Here is a 27,059-nt window from a genome sequence, read left to right on the forward strand (position 1 = left end):
ACAATTTCCTTTTTAAAATCAAATTCTAAAGAGCAATAACTGCTAACGGCTAATTACTATGTGCGCCATGAATATTTGCTCGAATAAAAGAAAAGTTTGACAAGGAATACCTTCGAGCTAAAAATATACTGCTTGTACTTGCTTGTTGGGTACAGAAGGAACAAACACAATACTTGTCTTTAAATAAATTATTATAAGGAAAAAGATAGATAAATCTAGAATCAAGACAGAAGACAGAAGTTTTTACTTAAGAGATCCAAATAAGTAAAATATTAAGTTCAATAAGTATATTTAGATTTTATAGCATTTTCTAAATATTTTATACAACGTAATTTGTTTTAGTTCTCCATCTCAGTCCATGGAGGTGACGGTACCTCGTCATCTCTCTCAAACATACGTCCAAAAATACCAAAGGAATATAACTCTACATTTCCATTTAAAAGCTTATAATTATAAAAGGTTCTGTCTCCAATTTGGTTAATATTTAGGGAGTAGTCTTTGGGTTCGAGAGGCAAAATTGATGGTTGTAGCGATATTGGATAGTAAACTATGTTGTCAGCTTGCAAATCTTCATTACGTTTTGGAGTTGTTAGGTTCGCAGCGATGGTTAGCTCTTCAAACGTCGCAAGTGACTCCGCTGTATATTTGGGAAATCTGTAAAAAGTTATTGTGGTTAACCAGAGTCGCGTCAACATTTATTTCCATCAAATAGGAATACATGTATTTCAAGGTTTTTCTGATATAGAAATTATTGGTACTTTTAGTCAATTAGTTTAGTTTTAAATTACTTTTTAGTCTTAAGTTAGGCCAGATCGTAATGTTAAATTGTGTCTTTGTTCAGAGACAATTTATATAAAAAAATGAAACCATGAAATTTTTTTGGGTTAGATTCACATAAATCTAGTACATCTACCTTTTGCTACATGAATCGATGCCATCTCCTGTACAAGCGAATACAGCACACACCTTTATGCCCCCAGATGCCTTGCCGTCATATGTGCGAACTCCACTTAACACTCCAGCTCGATATTTGTATAACTAATAAAACAAATATCAGGAAGTAATAGAACATATATATAACTATGCTATGTGTTTTATTATTTATAAGACACATTTTATAATATTTACTGTTTACTAATAACAATTTGTTGCGTATCTTGTAAATATTTAGTTAAAATCGATAGCCTTCTTGACTACATGTTAATGTATTAAATATTTGTTAATCTGTCTCACTCATCATGACATTTAAAAAAGAGGTTAGTTTTTTATTGTATTTAAAAAAGGTCCTGTCATATCCACAAAAAAGAAATAATTATACGATAATATAAAATATATAGACAATACGACACTAGCGGACCCGACAGATGGCGTGTACACCGCCTTAAATACAACAATTTTAAACTTAAAATCAAACAAAATATATCTAATTGTAAATCATCTGAACCATTCTCGAATTCACTTGTACTTTAATTACAAACACAGAAGATAAAAATAACATAAAATCTCTTAAAGCTTGTAGAAGAAGAAACGTATTTTATTGAAAAATTAAATTATTATTTTTTATTATTTAAGTCGCTCAACATTCAAACCTTCTCTGAACATCCAAAAACAAACAAATATATCAAGATCAAACAAACGAACAGCAATTCATTTTAATATAGATATTGGAAAAATCTTCCATGACTAAGCATACAATCTGTCAAAAAGCGATTACTAGGTATGATGTTTCTAAAGTTTTATACTACTTTTATTACTTCACTAAGTTTAAGTCTTTATATTTTTTTTTATTATCTGATTTATTTAGTGCTAGCATTATTATTATGTTACTGGGAGTTCTACTATGACTTCAGTGCCTTACGGTTACAGTGTCACACTGAGATTTTAAAATATTTTTGTTACTTTTATAGAACCGGGTCCAACGGGCTGGAGGCTCACCTGATGTTAAGTAATAAAAAATCAGTGGCGCTACAACCTTTTTATGTCTGGGCGGCAGATTTCTGTATCTGTTTCATGATCATTTGTTAATCTAATAGGTAAGTAGGTGATCAGCCTCCTGTGCTTGACATACCGTCGTCTTTTGAGGCTAAGGCAAGCCGGTTTCCTCAAGATAACTTCCTTCACCGTTAAAGCGTATGTTAAATGCGTACATAGAAAGAAAGTCCATTGATATAGCCGAATATTGGCATAGCCGGGAATCGAACCTACGATCTCAGGAATGAGAGCGGCATGCTGAACGCTCTTTTCTTAAAGGACTATAAGTGTAATTGGTTCGGAAATACTTCAATAAATATTTTAATACTAAATCCCATTTGTTTGTGACACACGTATGAACAGTGATACTACGTAGAGCTATTAAGGTGAATGTTTACTGCTTAAAGTAGCCGTCGCCTTACCGTCTTGTCCGTTTGCGTCAGTTTAATATCAAAAGAGCACATTATGTCCCCACTTGTAAGTGTGAAGCTCTGATAACCGGGTACAAGTAACCGGCTTGTGTGGGCTGCCATTGATGGATCCCCATTAATTAGAAGATTGTCTAGATCTGACGGGTCGTTATATATTGGTCCTGGATAGGATTGTACCTAGAAAAAAGTACTTTATATTATTTTAATATGTTTCTCCCTTCGAGTATGAAACTGATTTTGAGGGCCTTGAACTTTTGAGTAACAGATATCAGTATGAGTTAATTTTTACCGTCTATTTATCAAATTATAAAATAAATCAATGGCGCTACAAACTTTTTTAGGTCTGGGCCTCAGATTTCTGTATCTGTTTAATGATCGTTTGCGAATTGAATATGCAAGTAGCTGATCAGCCTTCTGTGCCTGACACACACCGTCGACTTTTTGGGTCTAAGGCAAGCCGGTTTCCTCACGATGTTTTCCTTCACCGTTCGAGCTAATGTTAAATGGGCACATAGAAATAAAATCCATTGGTGCACAGCCGGGGATCGAACCTACGACCTCAGGGATGAGAGTCGCACGCTGAAGCCACTAGGCCAACACTGTTTTTTTATATAAAATTATAAGTTTCAGTAATATCAAAGAACAAATTTTACATAATTTTAAATTTAAATTTTCCGACGTTTCGCGTGATTTACAGCGTGCGTGGTCACGGTGACTAATATACTATATATACAGACCATATTTTACATATTAAACTCGTAGTCGTAGTAGAATCGTATTGACTTCATTAACTATTTAAATAAGGTCTTAAGAAATACCTGTCCAGGAACTTTAGGAACTCTTGTGACCAGAAGTCGTGTAGTTGGTAGACCAGGCATGAAGCTTATTAAAGCACCCGCCTTGCCAGAATAAATGCCAGACCCTACAAGGCAGGATAATGTATGAATGCATTAATATTTTTTAAATATTCTGAACCAATATCAAGGGTCACTCTGCTGAGTATACTTTGTCCCGGCGGCTTATCGGTGGACTGGAAAGTTCGTAGGCTGACACATAGATGGCGCTACTAGTATTAAATAAATATAATTTTTAGTTAACCGTGTATCAATTTGACCACTGTCGTAATATTTTAAGTGAAGGAACTTTTAGTATTGTCTTTTGTTAACATAGCTTTTATATATTAAGAAAACACTTTTTAAACGGATTAAAGCTAGGTATTATTATTATAAACATAAATTATTTACATAATTTAAAAAAAATTCTGACGTTTCGCGTGCTTTACAGCGTGCGTGGTCACGGTGACCGTCACCGTCAAAAATCATTAATTCTTTGACTTTATTTTTCGAAAAATGATCTACTGTAAGCAACTTTACAGAAATTCGTCAAATAAAGATAAAGTTTAACAAATAATAAAATTATTTCATTTTACCTTATTACTACTAAGATTATTACAGAATATCATTAATTGTAATAGAATTATTACTTTCATTGTTATCGTTTTTTATATATTTTTGTTATTAATGGCTTCGAATCTCTTCGAAGCAACCGTGGTAGGGACAAGAAAAAGATAGCGCGTAACCGAAAAATGTGATGGTAATTTTTTTTCCAACGCCAATAAAGAAGTATTACTTCAACAACGAATTGATGATTCTGAGCTATTCAACCCCAGCGACTTTTTTCTTTTCACCTTAAGAGAATGCTCGCTGTGCAGAAGATTTGCGTTGATGATGATGTAATCACCGAAAATGACATATTTTGAGGCTAACGACAAATTGTACTATAAAAATAGTATACAAAAAATTTATTAAAGCTAAGCTAAGCTCGTTGTATCGCTCTCGAAGATAACTATATTGTATACTCAAATCAAATTCTATAAAATAAATCTTTGTTAGCATACGAACTTTTCAGCTCATTTTAGGTCGATATAAAGAAACTTAATTTAGTCATCCTGGTAATTATCTTCGTTAATTTAGAAAACGTAAAATACTTGTTTTATCAACTTTTCAGGAATCATTCAAAATCTCAAAAATGTTATATGTAATAACTAAAATTGAAGTTGGCTTCTTAATCTTTCTCGATATATTAATAAGGCTTCTTTAGACTTAAAATACTTTACCTGCTCCACCCTCAGTGACATTATTGGCTCCAGATGCTATGAAGTTCACATTCATTGAATACGCATACGCCTCTTGAATCTGAACAGCTGAAATATTGATATTATATCTACCAATGGTGCTACAACCTTTTAGGTCTGGGCCTCAGATTTATGTTCTGTGGTCATAGACACGTAGATCAACCTTCTGTCGACACACCGTTGACTTTTTCTGTCTAAGGCATGCAGGTACCTCTTGATATTTTCCTTCACCGCACGAGCATCTTAAATGTGCTAATAGAAAGTCTAATAGAAAGTGGTGTGTATTGGGGATCGAACCTACGATGGCATGATATTCACACGTTGAAACCACTAGGCCAACACTATGTCTATTATTCATCATTAATTAATTTCAAAATAATCATCAATCTAAAGACTTAGAAATATAATAAATGACTGAATGTGGAGATTTTAAGATTCTCCCACTAAAACATAAAGCTTTTTTGATCTTACTTATTAATAATTAGGTACAAAGCCGTTACTGATGTAGGAATTATCTATTAAAATAAATTATCTATTATAACATTGTTTCGGTACGAAAAACAAATATGCCTTTTTATATTGTACCTGTTAAATAGGGTAACTCTGAGACCCACATTCCAGTGTATATGATATCAGTTACGTTAAGCTTCTGTGGAGTCTGCACAGCCGGGACCTGGAACATCAGGTCGAAGCAGATGAAATGTCCAAACCGAACACCAAAGTCTGTTGAGAACTCGCCCAAGTCTGGCTTTAATGCTGGTGTGCGAGTATACTCTCCGAACAGATTCATTTTGCGGTATCTGAAATTTTACCGTAATTTTAATCATATATATATGTCGCAGCCAACTAGATAAATCAGCCGTTCAATTAACAGCCTAGCCTTTTAACTAAACGGCGCCTTTTAACTAGCGGCCTTAAAGATGTTCAGCCAGTTGATTAAACAAATTTGAATTTACGCGTGTTATGCAGCCTAACATTAGTCAAGTTTGATATATAACATAATATATAACTTATGTTAATAATTAGAAGCAGAATAATTATATATATGTATATCATTAATAATTAGAAGCGCGCAAAATGATAGCAATCATCTCACACTTGAAGGCCCCTTAATTTTTCCCACAATCATATTGTTACGAGCTAGGGGAACGGATAGAAAATGCCGTGGATTTATTCAAGGGTTTATTTCTTGATAAATCAATGAGGAATTTATGGGCACAAATTAATTGCAGAAATGCACTTATAGCACACAAAAACAATCACTTATTACTTCACTTATGCACTCTTCACACAGTACTTTATCACTTATATTCACTTTATTCGCACTTTATCGCTTCGGTGTTTCGCTCTTGTTATCGCATTCAAAACTAAAGGCGACTAGTCGCGTTTCGGCTCGCTTATATATCCCTGGGAATAATTCTAAACAATATTCGAGAACTTTCTAGGCGGGCTTGCTACTGAGTAGCGATTGCACAATTCTAGAACGTCCGCACTCTTTGTCTCTTTCGCACGTTGCTCCGTCCTTGTCGTACGGAGTTCTAGAGTGCTCAGTCTAGTTTCGCGAAAGTTCTGATCTTCTCTCTCTCTCTCTTATCATTTAGTCCTTGTCTCACACCTAGAAAGTTCGGTCTAGAATATTCCTTCATCAAAGGGGTATACCTAGGCCTGAAAACGCCTGAAAAGGTGTCTCCTGAAAACTGCACCAATCGACTACACATGTTCTGAAACTGACCGAAAAAGGGTTTCAGCTTCCTGAAAACTAGGGTAACATTATGGAAATTAAAATTTTCTAATATGTGATTAACCCTCTCCTGAAACGGTCAGAAATCATATTACAGCCTGCTGAAAAGTTCTCTAAGTAGTGGAAAAATCTAGAAACATTGCATTCGACCCGTCTTCGTAATAATATATAATATAACATGCCCATAGTGTCCAATCGGTCGACTACACTTATAATATTCTTTTTGGGTAACAGAAGTCGCTCAGTCTTAAGGTCCCTTAAATAAGTCAAGTTTTTTTGTTCACTACGCCTAATTTTAAGTTAGTTATAACCTCATATTTTAAACGTTAGTTTCAGGAAACATTTATTTGAATATCCCTTAAACGACCTCACTGGCTTAACACTCCGAGACTTTCTATTTCTTTTTACAATTATTATAAATATATAGCGGGTTCCGAACACGTATTCTGCTGAGAATACATCACCTCGCCTATCTCGCCTCATATATCTATTATATAACATCTGAATAGATTTATAGAATCATGCTGTACCTTATAAATCAATAATTAATTAATATTAATTCTCAATCACTCATTGAAGTGCTCTTTGATATTTTTAAATTTTATCAGGACTAAAAATTTATCTTGATATAATCTTAAATAAGTAAAAAAAAATGTTTGCGTTTACTAGTGTACACACGTAAGAAGTGAAACTTCTTTATGACCTTATTTTTCGAAAAATGATCTACTATGTGCAATTTTACAGAAATTGGTTAAATAAAATTATATTAGATAAAGTTTGACAAAAGGCTTTTATTATCATAGACATGAATACAAATAATACAATTATTTCATATTACCTTATTACTATTAAGATTATTACAGAATTTAGTTAATTGTAATAGAATTATTACTATCATTGTTATCGTTATTATATATTTTTGTTATTAATGGCGAATCACTTCGATTCAACCGTAGTAGGGACAAGAAAAATAGGGCGCATAACCCAAAAATGTGACGGTATTTTTTTTTATAGAAGTTTCATTTCAATAAGAGTTTAATTCTACCTAAGACACAAGCGACATTAAACGCGCAAATATTTTTATGTAAGTTTAAATATCTTGTACAATATTTAAACGCCACTAAATAATATACGTCAGAGCGGGTTTCATTAACCACAAAGTTTTGATCCAAGAAAGTACGATTCCAACTACAGCTTCCCTTGATACATAAGTCGTTTAAAATCTTTTGTTTGTTAGAACTTTAAAGGATAACTTACCTACTAATAACTGCTCCTTGTCTGTCAAATACGATGTTAGCGTTAAAAATATAGGTCTTCTTTTCCGGACATTCTTCGCCTGGGGCGTCCTCACAGTTCATTGTCTCTTGAATGTTAACAACTACGTAGATCGCATTCTCACGCGCAGCAGATGATATTGCTACTAAGATCTTAAAGAACATATGAAAAATATTAATGTATGTTATTTTGTCGTTAATATGCAGAACAAATATTTCTTGCTTTGAATCAATACCGATGGTAACAGATTCACCTAGTGGACTACGAAACTAGGTATTTCATGAGTAAATTATTTTTAATTTTATTCGAATTTGGTACATTTTTAAATAGGTATTTTTTTTATTTTTATTACATTTTATTTTTCCACGTAGTGGCGCAATTATAGTAGCGTTGGACCTATACTCAAGCTCTGTTATGCAGAGGCTTACTACAAACTCATTCCTCAACACTAACCCAAAAATAGACCCTTGGGTTTCGCCATGCCATTGAAGCCACGGAAATTCAACTCAATGATTTCCCTATCTTCCTTAAGATTTCAGTATTTTTTTTTCTAAACTCTAGACATACCTCATGATATAAATAAGGTCGTATTGCTGGTATTGGATCATCCTTCAACAAGCCATTAAAAGGAATAGGCACATAATGATCCTGACCAGGGTTTAAGCATAACTCTGGGAATACCACCACGTCAGCGTCCTGTGAACACATTCTTTATAAAGTGTAAAATAATTGTGATTTCATTGTTTATTAAAACTTCCTTACATTAAAAATTAAAACAAATTATAAAAATTATTAGAGATGCAACGGGAGGTTCTAACGCTAACAAGCGATCTCTCCCAGGCAACCTTAGTAAGTATTAAAAACTAAATACAAATGGTAAAGGTGCAACAAATGCATAGCCAAATTAAAAAAAATGCAATTATCAATCTAAATAAAAAGTAAAAGTTAATCCTAAGGTTCATGAAATCACAATGTAACATACACACGTACGTGCGACTCACATACAAGTCAGACAGTTGCGATCTCAAACAACAAAACGATATAAAGGTAACAACCTAGCATTTACCCGAAATATTAAGAAACTTCAGATCGCAACTGGAAGATTTCTGCAGTAAGGTGATGAGATGTGTACACTGCAACCAGAGCGTAGCAGAGGTGAGACGGGCCCCCACTAGCGCATGAATATTAAGTAGAAATATGTAGTAATATATATATACTTGTATATATGGATATATATATGTAAATTTCTTAGTGTATGTATGTTTCTATGTTTGGACAAAATATATGTATAAAATAAGGTCCTGCACCACAAGAGTCGGGGATATTGGAAAATTTATATAAAAAAAATATATAACATGCAATACAAAAGAATAATATGTTTTTTTAAAGCAGGCATCAAACGGGCTGTAGGCTCATCTGATGTTAAGTGATATAAATATGACTTAAGAAATAACTAAATAAGCTTGCATACGCTGCATTATCAAATAGTCACATATACATTCGTATAAAGTTATAGTTATGCCTAGGTATATCTGATATATAAAATTCTCGTGTCACAATGTTCCGTAAACGGCTCGATTCTTATGATTTTTTTTATACATATTCACTAAGTCTATTAATCTGCTACTGTCTATATTTCAAACCGTTAAGTGATAAGGGGTGTCCACCCCAAAAAAAAGTTTTTTTGTGATACAGCAAACAAACCTTAATTTTCACCCCTCTACTAAGAAGTAGAGGGGTGAAAATTAAGGTTTGTTTATATGTTTATATAGGGGTTGATAAAGATATCAACCCCTATATTTTATTTGTTAATTAAATATTATGACTAGAACTGTCAGGTGATATAGAGAAATATTCACAGAAAAACCTAAGTTTTCATTCCGGAAAACCGAACAGTCTCTGGGGTAGCATAGCAAAAGGTTCCATGTTTTTATGTACTGAAAAGACAGGTTAAGTTAAATCACATTAAGGCGAGACGAAGTTATATATATATATATATATATATTTATATAAATATATATAAACTGGTATTAAACTGGTCTGAGGTATATTTCATATACTTTTTAATAAACTATATATATATACCAGTTTTGATAAAATAAAATCTATAAGTGGCATTGTCAATAAGAATTGTTATCTAAATCTTCGAAATAAAATTGTAATTTATCTTTTGACGTGATATACACGCGTAGACAAAAATATTGACATAGCTCATAATATATGTCCACTTTAAAGTAATAATAATCCAGTGGCCTCAGATTGCATCCGCTTTTTTAATCATTTTTATTTCATATCTGGGTCATCAAACTTCTGTCTGACATGTCGTAGACTTGAAATTAAGACATGCTGTTTTCTTCACGATGTTTTCCTGTGTACGGTACACGTGAGTCTTAGTTGCGCACATGGACAGGAAGGTAATTGGTGCACAACCGGGAATAGAACATGGAATGGGATGTCTTCAGGAATGAGAGTCGCATGCTGCCACTAAGCAAATGCTGTTTATTTTAAATAATAATTATACTTATTGTTTACCTTTGCAGCTGCATCCCGGATCAAAGTTAGATAATTCTGTACATTGGTGGGTACATCCCAACTGAATTCGTATTCAACCACTGCTGCCACATAGCTTAGGTCTTCAGGTGTTGATTTCTTAAATTGTATATAAAATCTTGTAACCACCACTATATAATAGTCTTATTTTCTATAGAACAGGCCAAACTGGCAGGAGGCTCACCTGATGTTAAGAGATTCTGCCGCCCATGCTCAACTACGTTAAAAAGGCTCGTGAGTTGCCGGCCTGTGAAGAATTGGAAAACGTGTCTCTAAGGCAGATTGGATCGGAAATACTTCACAAGGCGTCTTAAAAAACGGTCAGTTGTGGAACTACGTCGAAGTGATAGAGTTCGAATTCTGTCTCGGCGTTCAACGATGAATCACACATGCAGGAACGTGGGTAACACTGCAAAACGTTTAGAACTAGCCAGCTAGAAACATTGCTAATGACAACTTTTTTGAATTTTAATTTTAGAACCTACATTAGGTTACCAAAGTAATGTAGGTATTGCATTCATTTGTTTTTTGTTTTTGTGAATTGGCGGCAAATCTAAAACTCTTGTTACTCGTGAAAATGGACCTAACGCGAGAAAATTTTCTGCCAATGATTTATTATGACTTTCGTTGTGGGTTTACTCAACAACAAAGCTATGATAGGCAGCGATTTACATTTCTTAATGAAGCCCCATGTCGTGCCACTATTTACAATTGGTTAAAAGAGTTTCAGCGTGGACGTAGCCATCTCAATGATGATCCGCGTGAGGGACGTCCTTTAACAGCGACTACTGAAGATAACATTAGTGATGTGTGACGCATGATAGAGGAAGATAAGAGAGTGACCAGAGCAGATACGGGCAAGCCTAGGCATTGGTATGAGTCAAGTTCAAAATTACACGAATATTTAGGCATCAGCTTTGTACCAGATGGAATCCCCATACTTTAACTGACGACCAGAAACACCTTCGCACGGACTGGTGTCGCCAAATGTTAGATAATTTCAACGACGGTGACTCAAATGCTGTATTTGACATTGTCACAGGTGATGAAAGCTGGATATATTGGTATGTCAATCGCTTTTTGGCTTGGAAAAATGGACAGCAGCACCCTCGAGGCAGCTTCTCCTTCACCACGACAATACTTCTGTTGAATATGTGACTATGGCAGGTGTCGAGATAATGAGTCATCCACCATACAGTCCTGAACTGGCTCCCTGCGACTTTCATTTATTCCCAAGAACTAATGGCAAATTTTGTACATTAAGCCGTATTTCATTTTCTAAACATTTTCAGTGTTACCTAGGAATTAATCGTCTATTCGTCTATCGTATTCATTTAATTAATTTAATAGTCTTTCAAACCGAAATTTTTGTAATTACATTTCGTGGGTGACGAATAGTTTGTCATAGTAATTTGCAAATTTTGTTTTTGTAAATGATATTATAGAATAGTATAACAGATTTTACTTTGTTTAAGAATATGTTATCTTATATTTACAAAGTCTTCATTTCTTTAATAACTGTAATTTACTAAAGAAATCATAAAACGTAATGTATCTTGATGTCCTCGTTTATACCTAGTCTAGCCATAAGTTTTTTTACAAATGAAAATGCATTCTTTTTTTTCAAATTTAATTATGTAACATTATTAAAATATATACCTACATAATGAAGTCTCAGCGAAAAATAAAACAATATTCTATTCGAAATGGCTACATTTCAGGCCTTTAACCTGTTGGCCCACGAATCTATGGATTAACGCGCTGTTTCCAAGGGAAATTTCGCCACTGCTTGCTCCAAAGAGTCTTTGAGAGACTCAATGTCGGCGTGAAGTTTAGAGCAAGCCAAGTCTATAGTGTCGAGGGCTGGGCTAGATGAGGGCCAGTCTTCAGCTCTTATGAAGTTCGGAAAGTTGGTTTCAAGCCAGCCTTGGGTAGTTCGTGCCTTGTGAGCAGGTGCAGAATCTTGCTGGAAAGTCCAAGGTAAAGTATGTAATATACTTACTATACTGAGAGGTTTCACAACATGACCCAAGACATCTTAACACCATGGCTGAAGTTTTCACTCTTTTTTCAGAAAAAAATAGTTTTGTGACTCCTACATAAGACACGCCCATGAAACTCGTCATCACTGACGGACGATGATGACCACGTTGTACCTTTCCGACTACTTGAGATGTGAGCATACATTTTATCTTTTTGCATATCGTAGTGTTGTTAAATCGTGAACATATTTTCATCGGTAAAGAGGTTATTTCTGTGCTTTACCTACCTGCGCATGGTGAAAGAAGGCGTTTTGATCCATCAACTCTCTTTAATTTTAGAGATTGATTGAGGGTATGTCCTATACATTACCGATAAACACCGAGCTTCAGGTTTTGTTTAATACGCGACAGAGTCCTAGTGGAAATTTTCGTTTCTCGCAATAAGATTTTGCTTTTGCTTCCTAATTAGGTTTGACGAATTCTGGCTTATACAGTCTTTGTACTTAATTAACGTATTATTAGATAACTAACGAGAACAAATGTTTGGAATGGCGCAAAATTGAAAGAAGTTTTTAAAATAATAGTATACCTTTTCAAAATGCGAAATAATTAAAAACTTAAAAAAAATGCATTTTCATTAGTAACAGAACTGATGGCTAGACTAGTTATATATGTGTTTGTAAAAAAAATATAATAATACAATTTAATTTGTATAGAATTTTATAAAAACACCTGTTTTATAAGAAAAACACTTACCTGTAGCGATAACGGAATCAAAGATGTTAATATCAAGAAAGTGAAGCGCATCGTGAATTTTCCGTGATGGAAGAATTTCGCTTATCGACCTCTCAGGCCGCCAATACGATCACGAATATCATATTGTTTTGAGCAATTCAATGTATCTTGAGGTAAAAGATTAACGGGTTATCTCACCGGCAATTTATCAAAATGTTTTAATATGCGTCACTTACATCGGAAAAAGCGGATTCAACTCCGGCAACAACTAAGGCCAAACTGTCAACTCAACCCCAAGGCTGTGCCCGGCAACTATGATATAAAACACTTGACCCTACTTGGTAGGTTAATGTAAGCCTCGCTCATGATTTAAGACCGATTGAGGCAAAGATATTAGGCGCAAATTGATTACCCTAACTTATAAAAGAAAAACCAAAAAATACTACTGTCTGCTTGTTTATTTTTTAATACAGGAAGGGATTTTTTACCCATTTTTTTTGTCTTTTAGAAGACGCAGACGTCATGGCCATGGTTCTAATATGTTTTATTGTTAATTAAAATAAACGTTGTGATTGTATATTACTGCTTCAGGTTATAGTTGTACTTTGCACCGAAATCCAACTATCAGTTATAAATAGAAAAATACAAATATTATTTTAATACTATTTATTAAAAATAACATAATGTGTATATCATTACCGAAGACAAATTAATTACGTAGGCAAATAGATAAATGCGTCCGGCGGGATTTATTTAACTAAAATATATTAAAACAAATTTTAGCACATTGACAAATATATCATATAGAAGTATAGTTTTCAGAATTCGATTAATATGTATTACATTACACAATGGCAACCGCAAATATAAAAACGACTAACAAATATACTGTATGCAAAGTTGTTGCTGATCCTGGGACGGCATCGTCATCCGGTGATGGAGTAGCAGCCTCCTCCTCCACCCATGGAGGTGACGGTTCTTGGTCGTCCTTTTCAAAGGCTCGTCCAAAAATACCGAAAGAATACAACGCAATATCCTTTCTCAGAAGCGTATAATTATAAATATCTACTACTGCTGAGAGTGACGTGATTTCTAGAGAATAATCATTAACTTCTAATGGTAACAAGGTTGGTTGTAAAGATACTGGGAAGTAAACAATGTTGTCGACTTGCAGTTCTTCGTTACGTTTCGGGGGTGTAAGCGACGCTAAGATACTCAACTCTTCGAATGTCGCCAGCGAGTTTGGTGTGTATTTATCGAACCTAAAAATCAAAAAAAGTCGTACTGTATTTGTTTTAATAGGCTTTGATCAAATTCCGTCGTGACCCAACAAACTTTCTTTTCCAGGTGCGCAAATGACCTCAAACTAGTGCTCGGCGCTTCTAACGGAGGAAGCCTACATATCTGAATATTACAAAATTTCACCAGAGATTAAGGAAAATCTTAAACTGGCTTCAGCATGCGAATCTTATCCCTGAGGTCATAGGTTAGATCCCGGCTGTGTACTAATGGACTTGCTCGCTCGCTCGAACGGTGTAGGAAAACATCGTAAGGAAACCGGCTTAGACCTGCCTTAGACCCAAAAAGTCCGTCGACTTTATCAGGCACAGCCCACCCACTTGCCTATTAGACTGACAAACAATCATTAATTCTATTGGCACATGAATTCAATTTAAACAAACCATTATCATGAACAAAACAAAAACTACCTTTTCGCGCAAGTGTCAATGGTGTCTCCAGTGCATGCAAAAATACAGCAGGACAAGGACCCGCCGCTCGCATCACCATCGAATGTTCGGACACCACCTAAGACACCAGCTCGATATTTGTATAACTAAAAAAACAACAAACACAAGTCAGAGAATTAATTAACATGTTAATTGAACCTGCGCAAGGACTATTCACTATAGTTGCTGCATATACGACATGTTCTGGAATACTGTGTGGTTTCTTTGTTAAATAATTAAAACATGTTTAGATTATGTATAAAAAAACAAAACACTTGAATTTGGAACTTATTTTATGATTAAAAGAATCATTTGTAATAACGAATAAATTCAGAAAGAACTGGTCCGATTTTTAAAATTCGTTCACAAATAGAATGCTACATCACCGCCAAGTAACATAGGCTATATTTATTTTCAAAATGTATATAAAAAATGTCTATGCGAGGACCTTACTTTTAGGATAATATGAGCCCTAAATGATTAATCTGTATAAAATATTAAACGGAACTGCTAAAATTATCTATATATACTTTCAATCAATAATTCTGATCATTACTAATCATTGATGTTATAAATAAAACAAATAAATGATTTGAGAAATGGTTACCGAGGAATGCCTCTTGTAAAACGTTGTATAACGAAAGCTTTGTAAGAATACTCTATCTGCGGCGGCGACATTTCTTTACATAATTTTTAAAAAGTTTTTTCAATTATTTATATAACGCCGATGTTGCAATCTTTGGATTGTGCGCTACAATAGCCTATATCAAATAGCATTCGCTTTTGGGATTTACACCTCCAACGCTGGTTGGACGGAGAACAATGGCTGTTCATGCAAATTTTATACGCAAGTGTTACTGTTTGATTGTCAAACACGAAGCAATATGTTGCTGGTTTTAAAGTTCGATTTATTTTAATAAAGATAGGGTATTTTATAATAATAATAAGCATTTATAATACATCAGAAAACTGTAATTTTATACTCTATATATGTATATACTTTGAACCCGTACCGATTATAAATATATCCCTGAAACAATTCTAGAGATTTATAGTTGTATATAAATTGTCGATTTCTGTATTCTATTTTCTTCGTAGTCAAGTAATTATTTATTTATACTTTGTTACCATAATGTACATAATTATACAAACAAAAAACAAAAAGTAAGTAGGTTACATAAGTTATTAGGCAACAGGCGGCCTTATCGCTAACAAGCGATTTCTTCCAGGCTATTAGGGCTGCCTGATGGTTGGGAGAGTAAAAAAGAAACACCTACAGAGGATAAAGTATCAGGGCATAATTAATAAATAAAAGTAAAGTATGTGTTTAAGCCATGGCCATTTCTCACCACGATTACCGGTACAAGCACCAAACTAATATTATTTAATAATATTAACAATAACAATATTGACAATTCAATAATATGACTTTCGTTGTGGGCTTACTCAACAACAAAGCTATGATAGGCTGCGATTAGCATTTTTTAATGAAGCCCCATCTCGTGCCACTATTTACAATTGGTTAAAAGAGTTTAAGCGTGGACGTAGCAATCTCAATGATGATCCGCGTGATGGACGTCCTTTAACAGCGACTACTGACGATAACATCAGTGCTGTGCGACGCATGATAGAGGAAGATAAGAGACCTATCAGCAGATACAGGCAAGCCTAGACATTGGTATGTGTATGAAAGTTCAAAAAATATTACACGAACATTTAGGCGTCAGGAAGCTTTGTACCAGATGGATTCACCATACTTTAACCGACGACCAGAAACACACACACTTTACATGGACTGCTGTCGCAAAATGTTAGATAAGTTCAACGGCGGTGACTCTAATGCTGTATTTGACATCGTCACAGGTGATGAAAGCTGGATATACTGCTACGAACCCGAAACCGTTTCCGAGGATCGGCCCACTAAGGTAAAGAAAGAAAGAAGTGAAGGAAAAAAGATCATTGCCTCATTCTTTGGTCGGCAAGGTCATGTTGCGACAGTTGTGCTAAATGATGGAAGGACAGTTACCGTATGTCAATCGCAGTTTGCCTATTGTCTTGATATTTATAAATCGACAGTAGCGCCCTTGGAGCAGGATCCTCCTTCACCACGACAATGCTTCAGCGCACTCTACTTGACTATGGCAGGTAATGAGTTATCCGCAATACTGTCCTGACCTGGCGCCCTGAGACTTTCATTTAATCCCAAGAATAAATAAATATAGATAAAATAGATAAAATTTACTTTTATTTAAAGAGGATCGGATATTACTTCGAACAACAATAAAAGTATTGGCAATTTCCGACATTAAGCCATTTTTCATTTTCTAAAAATTTTCAGTATTTCCTAGGTATAATGTCAATTGTGTGTTCCTATATGGCGCAATAGCATCATAGTAATTACGAATACCGCTCAGCTCTAACAAGCCTATTAATGTAGGCTTCATGACTGGCTTCATTTAAGAGCGGGTTCATGAAATTAATAATTTTTGTCAATGTTTTATCAAGAATACTTGTAATACGTACAATACATGCCACGGTTTCCAGACAAACTTTCGTCTTAGATATCAAGATGCTTTTTTATGTCTTAAAAATTAAGCCTACATTTCAGGCTCCAAGTGATGTAAGTAGTAAATCATTGAAACCTTAAGAAAGTAGATATAAGCTTCGAGAAAATGGTTTATAAACGTCCAATTATTATCGATGTTTTTGTGTAAATTTACATTTTCTCTGTATCGAAGGATATCATCAGAGAACGTCAATGGTATTATATATAATATGTAGTCGTCCTATAATATGTAACTAGTAAGTAGTATAATGTAATTCTTTCACGGGGAAGGTGATTGAATTTTAAAAGTCAATGAGACTATTTCATATTCAAGGCCATTTTTATTGGCTGATTGTGCGGTTTTATTATAAATAATTAATTAATTTAATTTTATAGAAAATACGGTACAAAACTGTTCTTTACTTATGATTCAAATGTTTACTTAGATATGTCGATTAAAGTAAAAAAAAATTAAATTAAGCGGGAAACCTATTCATGTCATGTGATTCACAGTAAATTCCGAAAAAACAAAATTACTCACCGTATCATTCGTTTGAGTTAAATTAACTCTGAAATTGCAAATTGTTTCCCCACTTGACAGCACGAAAGATTGGTACCCTGGTACTAGTAACTGGCTTGTGTGAGCCGATAAGGATGGATCGTTCTGAAGGAAGAGATTGTCAAATATTGATGGGTCATCATATATCGGCCCAGGGTAGGACGCTGTTACCTAAAAATATTTCAAACTTAATCAGACACCGTGATACCGCATATTATAATATAATTTATAACAGAAACTCACACGTCATAATTTTTTTAGGCATTGCTGTGGCGGCAGTAACCTCTAATACCGATAGCAATACCGGTTTACAGATTTTTGTATACAATTTGGATACACGTAGCACTAATCGCAATCGCCATCGCTATTAGAAATTATAGAGTACAGGCGCAGATGTCATTTTAAGGACAGTATATCTCTCAGTATAAAATAATTTAACCTAACTACACTGCCACGAGCAAGCTTTAATTATTATACCACACAAAAAACCAGTTAAAAATATGCTATTACTACGACTATACGTGCCAAAAATAAGTCATTTCCTTAGATTCCCCGTCAACGGTAGTTTTAAATTACATTTTGTATAACACTGGGGGTAAAGAAGCAAGAGAAGGATACCACAGCCTTTGGAGACCAGTACGCTCTTTTCTTTAAAGCTCTAACTCAGATCGATTCAGAAGCACCCATGTGGTGTCATATATACCGTGGTTGAAATTTGCTGTATCCATCATTGAAAATTCCATAAAATCCCTATCAAATACAGTTGCACAAATTGGTTTTCAAAGTAAATCTAATCAAGCTTTATAAGTAGTAAAGTCTTAATACCTGTCCAGGAACTTTTGGAACTCTCGCGACCATTAAACGTGTGGTAGGAGCTCCTGCCATGAGACTTATAAGGGCTCCTGCCTTGCCAGAATAGATGCCTGAGCCTGAAAATTAGGTATTTTGGTTAAAAATTAAGTGGCACAAATGCAAGGATCGAAATATTAAGTTTATTGTAGTAAGTGAAGCGTTCTCCTCTGCGAACCCCTAAATATCTCGAATTATTTAAACTTTGTAACTTGAACAAAATGTTATTTCCCTACGAAGTATTGATAACACATATTTATACTCTATAAGTCGAATTTTAAAAAGGAGAGTCTCCTTCGTAGTTATTAAAATATAATGACGTCTTACTTGGAATTCCCCGAAATAATAGCAATATAATCCAAAATGAATGTTTGAGTTCGGGGCTTCTAATATATTATTTCGTCATGTACACGTGAAATGAATAAATACATTCATAATATATATATATACAAAGCTTAAGTTGAATTTTTATTCAAATTCGACTCTACAAATCGAAAAATACACTTACTTGGTAATTTCAGTAGTTAAATCATATGTATCTCGAATCTCGTTTTCGACTTAACAAGTTCGTTAAGAAAACTCGTTAACCCGATTTATTTCCATTCACTTGATATTCGAGTTATCGAGATTCCACTTTATATATATTTTGTGTGAAGACTTAAGATTTTTAAAATTAACAGATTTTACCTGTGCTTCCGGATCTAACGTTGTTTGCACCAGCTGCGAGGAAATTTACATTCATTTGCGCAGCGTAACTCTGTTGAATTTCGACAGCTGTAATTAAAGATTGGTAATATTAACAAAACACATATAGTAGTGGAACGGAGGATATAATACATTTGGGTAGCCTGGCAGAGATTGCTTCTAATATGGCTGTCGCTGTACTATTTATATATAAATCCTAGTCCTTTTTTCTTAAAAATATTTGCAGTCATTAGATTCAATAAATTTTTTAAAGACTAAAATTTTAACTTATTATGAATATTGTCTTGGCTTAATAAAAACATTGAAAAAGCAGACAATTTTTTGTCTTGAATCAGTACAGTGTCGCCGCTATGTCTGCTTTTCATTTCAAACATTTAAAAAATCGTTGAGTCGGTTCAAGTACCCGCTATAAACAGGCAGATGCTTGTGATTTCAACATTATTTATGTATTCCTCATGCATTCATATTAGTATTATTCTTATCAACATACAATTAATGATAAGTTATGTCTAAGTAAAAAAATAATACCTGTAAGATATGGCATCTCTGAGAACCACATAGTTGGGAATATAATATTCGTAATGTTCAGTTTTTGAGGCGTCTGAATAGCTGGGATCTGGAATATCAGGTCGAAACAGATGAAGTGGCCAAATCGAACGCCGAAGTCCGTTGTAAAGTCTCCTAAGTCATGCTTTAGTCCTGGCGTGCGTATGTATTCTCCGAACAAATTAATTTTACGGTATCTGAAATTAGTTTAATTTTACTATTTAGATGATCGAGGTCATCGTCTTCAATCTTCGAATTGACTGCCGCCGTATTTATCGCCCGGAGATTAGATTCTCAGATTTAGCATGGGCGTTCACAACTGGTTTGGGGAACGGAGGAATTTTTTTAAAACATTATGAAGGAAACGCATAAATGTGATGCTATGCGGTATTTTATCTATACAGGATATTGATTGGTTTTTATTAACAAACAAGTGAGGAATAATCATCGCCTATTTCCTAAATTATATTGCCATAATTAAGGATTCAGAAATGTTTTAGTAAAAAAAAATAATTGCTTGGTTGCTCAGGAGCAACGGGCAGGATTTTTAATGATTACCTATCAATAACTGCTCCCTCTCTGTTGAGTACTACATTTGTATTGAAATAGTACGTTTTCTTTTCAGGGCACTCTTCACCCGGGGCGTCCTCGCAGTTCATTACCTCCTGGATATTTATTACTACGTAGATCGCATTTTCACGGGCCGCTGAAGATAATGTGACTAATATCTAAACAAAATACATGCATATGTTTATACAATTTTATTAGGAAAGGTTCCTGATTGTAAAGTTTTTAAAACCGTCTATTGACTCGAAAGTCTATGCTGCATTGGATATACAACTATGTATTGCAACTATTGTACTAACTATAGGCTATTTTGAAGCTAAAATCGCTGTCAGACGTTGGACATCGAATAAAATCATTAATTATACTTTTTTCCTGATAAGAGGCTTAAAGCGGCATGGAATTGTTATTCAGATTAACACATTATAAATACCTACATCATTGTACAAATCTGGGTTTATAGCAGGAATGGGGTACTCCTTTAGCAAACCATATATTGGGACAGATATGCTTTGACTTTGTCTTCTATTCAACGTCATTTCCGGAAATACTATGATGTCGGCATTCTGTAAAGCAATAAAACCTTGTGAGATACCTTAAAGATAACATCAAAACATGATGCGTGTGAATGCTAATGCATATAATTAATGTCATGTCAATTTAACAATACATTTACACTATCGCGTGAGTCTACTGTTTTATTACGCGAAATCATAACTATAATATTGGAATATATAAGGCACAAATTAGGGTAGATATTTTCCAAAAATGGAATAACATAGTCCAGATTTTAATAAGTAATCTATCTAAATGTACCGCTTCCTTTGCAAATAAACGGTTTATTTATTATTTATTAAAAACTCATGTATAAAACAGCTATGAAATAATTATTTTGAGTTAAATTTAAGAAAACAATATAGTTAGCTAGTTTTTTTCACTATTGGCAAAGATTTTGTCTTTTAAAGTAAGACATTACAGTACATGTACATTATGATCACGACTTAGTGTTTTATTTACCAATATAAAATTTAAAATAAATTTGATCAGTCTTACCGATGGTTTAGGAAGCGTTCAAGTATTACGGAACATTTGGGGGGGGGGGTCCTCTTATAAAAAGTCACGATGCGGGGCGGAGATTGATTTACGCGTTATTGTTAATATTATTTTCCACTTTCAGTACTTTACAGTACTTTACTTTACTTATTGTATTAGGGATAAAGAGTCACTGGGGGTGGTCACGAAACGTTTTGCTATTGGATATAGAAAACGTTACGGCGGCGTTTCATGAGGGGGAGGGGTTTAAGAATCTCCTAAAATTGCGTGACGTAATACTTGAACGCTCCCATTGTCACTCTACAGCGTCGTGAATGAAAATTATCACGTATGTTCCAATAAAGGAATTTGCCTTTCGTCATAAACCTATTTTCAACAACAAATACATTTAGTCCATTACCTGTGAAGCTGCATCTTTTATCAATTGAACATAATTTTGAACATTTGTATCCGTGTTGGCAAAGACTTCAAACTCAACCACAGCAGCGACATAGCTGCTATCCTCTGGTGTAGATTTCTGGGAATCATTAATTATTAACAAATAAATGCTATAAGAATTAATGGCAATTATAAATAAAAAAGAAGACGTTGTGTGAATAGTGCCGTATTGACAATTAGTTTTTGTATTAAATACAAAAACTAACAATTTTGGTTTTGGAATTTGCATACCATTTTAAGTAGATAATGCAATCACAAGTCGACTGTTCATTCGAGATCTCGTGGAATGCCATGATACTAATAATAATACTAATATACGAACTAATGAGTTATGAAAATCTCGCGTGATCTCGCGTAGGTTTCGAAAACCAAATGCTTAAGTCTAAAACTAGCACACGATGAAGAGTAAGACGTGTTAATTAGGTAATTAAGATACGGATATTATTTTTAAAAATATTTATAGTAACTGTTCCTATTATTTACTAACAAATTATTTATAATAAATCACGAAATATATTTATTATTAGATTTCGCAGAAGAGTTATTTCCAGATATACTTAGATCGGGTTTGTATTACCTAACTGTAAGGGCACCAAACAGATGATACATGTTTTTTACCTTCATTTGATGAAACGGCAAATTTACCTATTTCAGTTAGTTCGACTTAGTTTTAACTTTAGTCCAACGCGCGGTGTCAGAAACGTCATGAGTTACAAAAGTAGTGGAAATGGATAATTGTGTTACCCAAAACATCTCTATCTCTTTCTTGGATTCCTCCCAGCGCATCTTTACACGAGTATACTTCGCCTTCAGGAGAATGACTTTTTCCGATTGATTTTGTACAGGAAGATATTCAGCTAATTGTTTGATATCCCTCGCTGCCACTTTCATTTCCTTTACATACTTTTATTTTGTGGTTCCCGTTTTTAAAGCAATCACGCCAATCTTTCGGATAGTTACTTTATTTCCTCCACCCAAATCTTCCTGTACCTCTGATTCCGGTATAATGCATGGTGTCGCTTTTAATGCTTCATGTACCTGGTATCTCCCCGGAAGGTAGACAAGACTTCTTTCGGGACCCATCACTCATTTGGAAGTCTTCCATTTTAAACAATTGTGTGATAAACATAAATAAAACAACAATATTGTTTCAACTAATTCGCCTTCATTAACAAATGACGGTAGTTAACGCCTACTGACATTTTAAAACCACTCACTAATACGCGTACTCAACGGAATATTATATCACGCACACTCGCTTGCAGCACTTAACCGACAACACGTCTTATCTGGTCGAGCGCCCGACGCCGAGAGCACCTACAAGTTACAACCTACCAACCATGTACGCTCTAAGGCTTAAATGGAAATGGTCTGGTCTGTATACATATAGGATATATCTAGAGCGCGGGATACAATATGAAACTGCTAACGGACTGGGCCTACTGTAAAGAGATGGATGACAAAAGAAAATAATCGTAACGTGCCTTTTTAATTCGTATAATATATGAGCTTCGCAGTCGTAATCACCGTGCCGTCGATCCAACGAAGACGTTTAAAGCTTAAATTAAATAAAGATAAACCTTGCTCAATTAAATTTAGCTACTATTTTACATAGCAGGTCAAATGCACAAGAAATGCGACCAATTTAAAATCATAGGACTTTGTCATAAAGGTTCAGAATCTTTTAAAAAGGTTTAAAGATTAATTTGCGATGTTTGGCATATGTACTAATTATACTTTGGCTTAAAATCAATTTCACTGTACTTGCAAATTACAAATATGATTATCATATTTTATTGGCTGATTAAATTTAATACCATTAATACGTACGTACGTTAATAAATTATTATTAAATATTTTATCTAAATTAGACTTCACCGGATATAATGCGAAATTACATAATTCGATGTTTTGAGTTTCAACAATCGTGATTAGCGAAGACTTTTTTAATGCTCTACTGATTTGGCTTTGTACAGCTTGCTAGCTAGTGAACTAAGAAATGTGTGTTTAAACTTTATTAACTTACTTTATGTATTGAATGACTATCTGCATAGTATATGTAATGTATGTATGAGCAAGCTGCACTAGATAACTAAATATATGAGAAGGGGAGATGGATTCCTAAGCCCTACAGATGTACCCTAACACATAAATAGTGAATATATAAATAAGAATGGGATGTCTGCACCAAGAGACCCAAGGTAACAGACGGAGCCCTACGGGTAGGATCAAACGTTCGAGGAGTCGGGATTATCTCAAAGCTATCGGACAGGCTCACCACAATAATTAAGGGATTGATGTAGTCTTCGCCACTTTGAGAGGAAGCGAGAAATGAATACGACAGAGCAATATTAAAATCTGATTTATTGTTCAAAGACTATATCTTAAATTCTATCTACTTACACCTATATATCATTTTACATGATATTATTTTAGTGAGCTGTTGGTTGATTGCGCACCTTTAGCTTTTAACATTGTGGCTCACGTGTGTGAGCCGTGTCAGCAGTTAGTCAATGTTCAAATGAAATCTGAACATACTGGCGCCTCACAAAGTCTGCAAAGCTGGTACAGCATGCGCGTTGCGCTGCGTTGTGGAAGGAGGTTGTGGCCCCAGTTGGAATCTTCACTCGCGTTCAATGACCGTAGACCCGGCTGTTGTGTTGGTACCTCGTCTTCACCTGTCTTCATGTCGACGCCTGTTATCCGTTATTATGAAAATAATTAATTTTACTAACGTTCATTAATGTTGTACAAATCTCTAAATTAGTAAATATTCAAATAAAAACCAAAATGAAAACATTTTATTATAGTTCGTGTATTTATTATTATATATTGCGATATTATATTCGGCGATACATTCAGCGACGGAATCTGGAGCTTCCGATGAAAAGCACATAGGCCCCCAAGGGTAAGACGTAAAGAAAGAGCGCATCCTATCCCAAACTGCTGGCCGATAGTGCCAAATACGACGACAACCCGTAAAACGGGGCCGAGCAGGGCGCGTAGTAGACACAGTACTCCGGACCCCACAATGATCCGAAGAACTCAATAGCGGGTCAACAGAGACTCGATAGGTCTCCAGATGTGAGGTCAGCAGAATGTCCAACAAAGCGGGTTTATGACCATCCACATCTGGTATTCGCGTAGTCGCAGGGACCATTCGTGACAGGTCTCTAAAGCAAAGTCCTGAAAGGATCTTCACCGTCGTCGGTGGTTTCAGAGCCGAACCAATTTTCGCGACATAAAACAATTTTTCTTTAGTTTACTTAATAGTTTAACGTTAATCGTTAAATTATAGCTTTGCTACGGTACACCTTCGTTTGGAGTTAAAATTAAACAATGGGTCTACTATATGTATGTAAAAAATATATAACGTATATATGTGTCTATATATCTTGCGTGAGCATAATTGTACTTTCTGCATACGTTTATTGCATCAAGTGTTTGTAGAAGTCGTTCTTTCAAGTCTTTGTAATATGTATATATTTTTTTTATTTATATCTTTGTCGTTACGACATCGTGAACTATAAGTGTAGTATATTATATGGTCTTGAATTTCTACTTCTTTTTGTAAATTGCATTTTTACCATCATCTTTCTTATCAATGCACTAATTACCCATATCTGTATATATGAATAGTGCCAATACTGTCTTTTTGTCTGTATTTAATTGTCTTTTCACTCTCCTGACTTTGTAAAAATGTACTAATTTCTTGTATATATCCATTTCGTCTTTAATGTAAGTCTTCTTTTCTTCAAAATATCTTCTACTAAACTAAGTACTGCGCGTACTGCTCTTAGTACGGAATATGCGCCTTCTCAATACACTGGTGAGATTTGCTGGTGGAAGGCCAGTGACCGATCCGCTACCGCAAGAGTGCTTTATAACAGAATACAACTAAGTACAATTACGTACTCAATCAAGATCACAACAAACTAATGCAATTGTGGGTCAATCAAGCGTCAATCCCTACGAGGAAAGGGAGGAACCGCGTAGTTATTTTTTTTTACTCGAAGGACCAATGTACAGCTTGCTAGCTAGTGAACTGTGCAATGTGTGTTTAAACTTTATATGTATTAAATATCAGGAGTATCTTAATAGTAGTGTATGCATGAGCAAGCTGTACATTGTTAACTAAATATATGAGAGAGATGTAAGAACCTAAAAACCCTACGGATCCCTAAGACCTATAGACGTACCCTAAAACATAAATAGTGAAAATATAAAAAAGTACGGTATGTCTGCACCAAGAGACCTAAGGTAACAGAGGGAGCCCTACGAGATTATCTCAAAGTTATCGGGCAGGCTCACCACGATAATTAAGGACTTGAAGTAGTTTTCGCCACTTTGAGAGGATGCGAGAAATGAATACGACAGAGCAATATTCAAATCTGATTCATTGTTCAAAGATAATATCTTAAATACTATTTACACCTAGCTGTTGGTGTATTGCGCACCTTTAGCTATTAACATTTTGGAACACACGTGAGTCGTGTCAGCAATTGATAAATATATAAAATATAATTAAAGAAATACTCTTCAGCTGATAAGATTTGGAACACACGTGAGCAGTGTCAGCAGTTGGTCAATCTTCAAATGAAATCTAAACAGGCTTTAAATTGTATTTACATAGATTTAAATTTCTGAAGTAATTTTTTTCCATTATAATTCTTGAATATGTTTTTTATCACCATAAGCTGGCCATATGATTAAAATTACATAACTAACAGACTTAAGAGATTTTAATTGCAAAATAATATAATTAAATTTATCATTAATAAGTTAAAATTAGCTATATGTTTAAATTACACAACTAACCGATAAAGACAATTTAAATGGAAAAAAATATTATTTTATTTAACATTAATAAGTTAAAATTACCTATAGTAATTTTTACCACATTAATGATAAAAATTAGACAACTCACAGTCAATTATTTAGCAATTATATTAATAATTTAATTTATCAGCAATAAGTTGTGGTAATATAATATAAAAATACCTGTATAGAAATATGCAACAGCCCCGTGAATATAATTAATAGTCTCATTTTCTTGAAGACACTTTTACGCACTGATAATTTTATCTATCAATCGTTTTATATAGCAAACAGCAATAAACGTAAGCAACCTTTGTCCAATATCTCTCACGATAAGAGAAATTGACAAATAATTTATTTTAAAAAAATCTTTTTGTTTTTTAATGTTTAACTATTAAATCTCATAATGTCTGTGAGTTGTTGTATTAAGGAAAGG

The 27,059-nt window shown here is 34.3% G+C and overlaps 2 protein-coding genes across 2 annotated transcripts; both read right to left on the reverse strand.

The window, feature by feature from the left end:
* Window positions 1-170: 170 nt before the first annotated feature.
* Window positions 171-12,961, reverse strand: LOC123709269 (vanin-like protein 2). The gene is made up of 10 exons (XM_045660453.1): window positions 12,841-12,961; window positions 10,085-10,201; window positions 8,120-8,248; window positions 7,535-7,704; window positions 5,122-5,336; window positions 4,519-4,605; window positions 3,221-3,324; window positions 2,394-2,579; window positions 914-1,038; window positions 171-654 (listed from the first exon to the last, which is right to left on the reverse strand). The coding sequence occupies exons 1-10, from the start codon at window positions 12,889-12,891 to the stop codon at window positions 339-341; spliced, it is 1,500 nt and encodes a 499-aa protein (XP_045516409.1). The 5' UTR covers window positions 12,892-12,961; the 3' UTR covers window positions 171-338.
* Window positions 12,962-13,510: 549 nt separating this feature from the next.
* Window positions 13,511-26,909, reverse strand: LOC123709268 (vanin-like protein 1). Its single transcript, XM_045660452.1, has 10 exons — window positions 26,807-26,909; window positions 21,768-21,884; window positions 20,752-20,880; window positions 20,309-20,478; window positions 19,733-19,947; window positions 19,187-19,273; window positions 18,476-18,579; window positions 17,633-17,821; window positions 14,529-14,653; window positions 13,511-14,081 (listed from the first exon to the last, which is right to left on the reverse strand). The coding sequence occupies exons 1-10, from the start codon at window positions 26,852-26,854 to the stop codon at window positions 13,664-13,666; spliced, it is 1,602 nt and encodes a 533-aa protein (XP_045516408.1). The 5' UTR covers window positions 26,855-26,909; the 3' UTR covers window positions 13,511-13,663.
* Between the last annotated feature and the right edge of the window lie 150 nt (window positions 26,910-27,059).

The sequence above is a fragment of the Pieris brassicae genome, chromosome 5, assembly GCF_905147105.1.
Source record: "Pieris brassicae chromosome 5, ilPieBrab1.1, whole genome shotgun sequence".
Lineage (NCBI taxonomy): Eukaryota > Metazoa > Arthropoda > Insecta > Lepidoptera > Pieridae > Pieris > Pieris brassicae.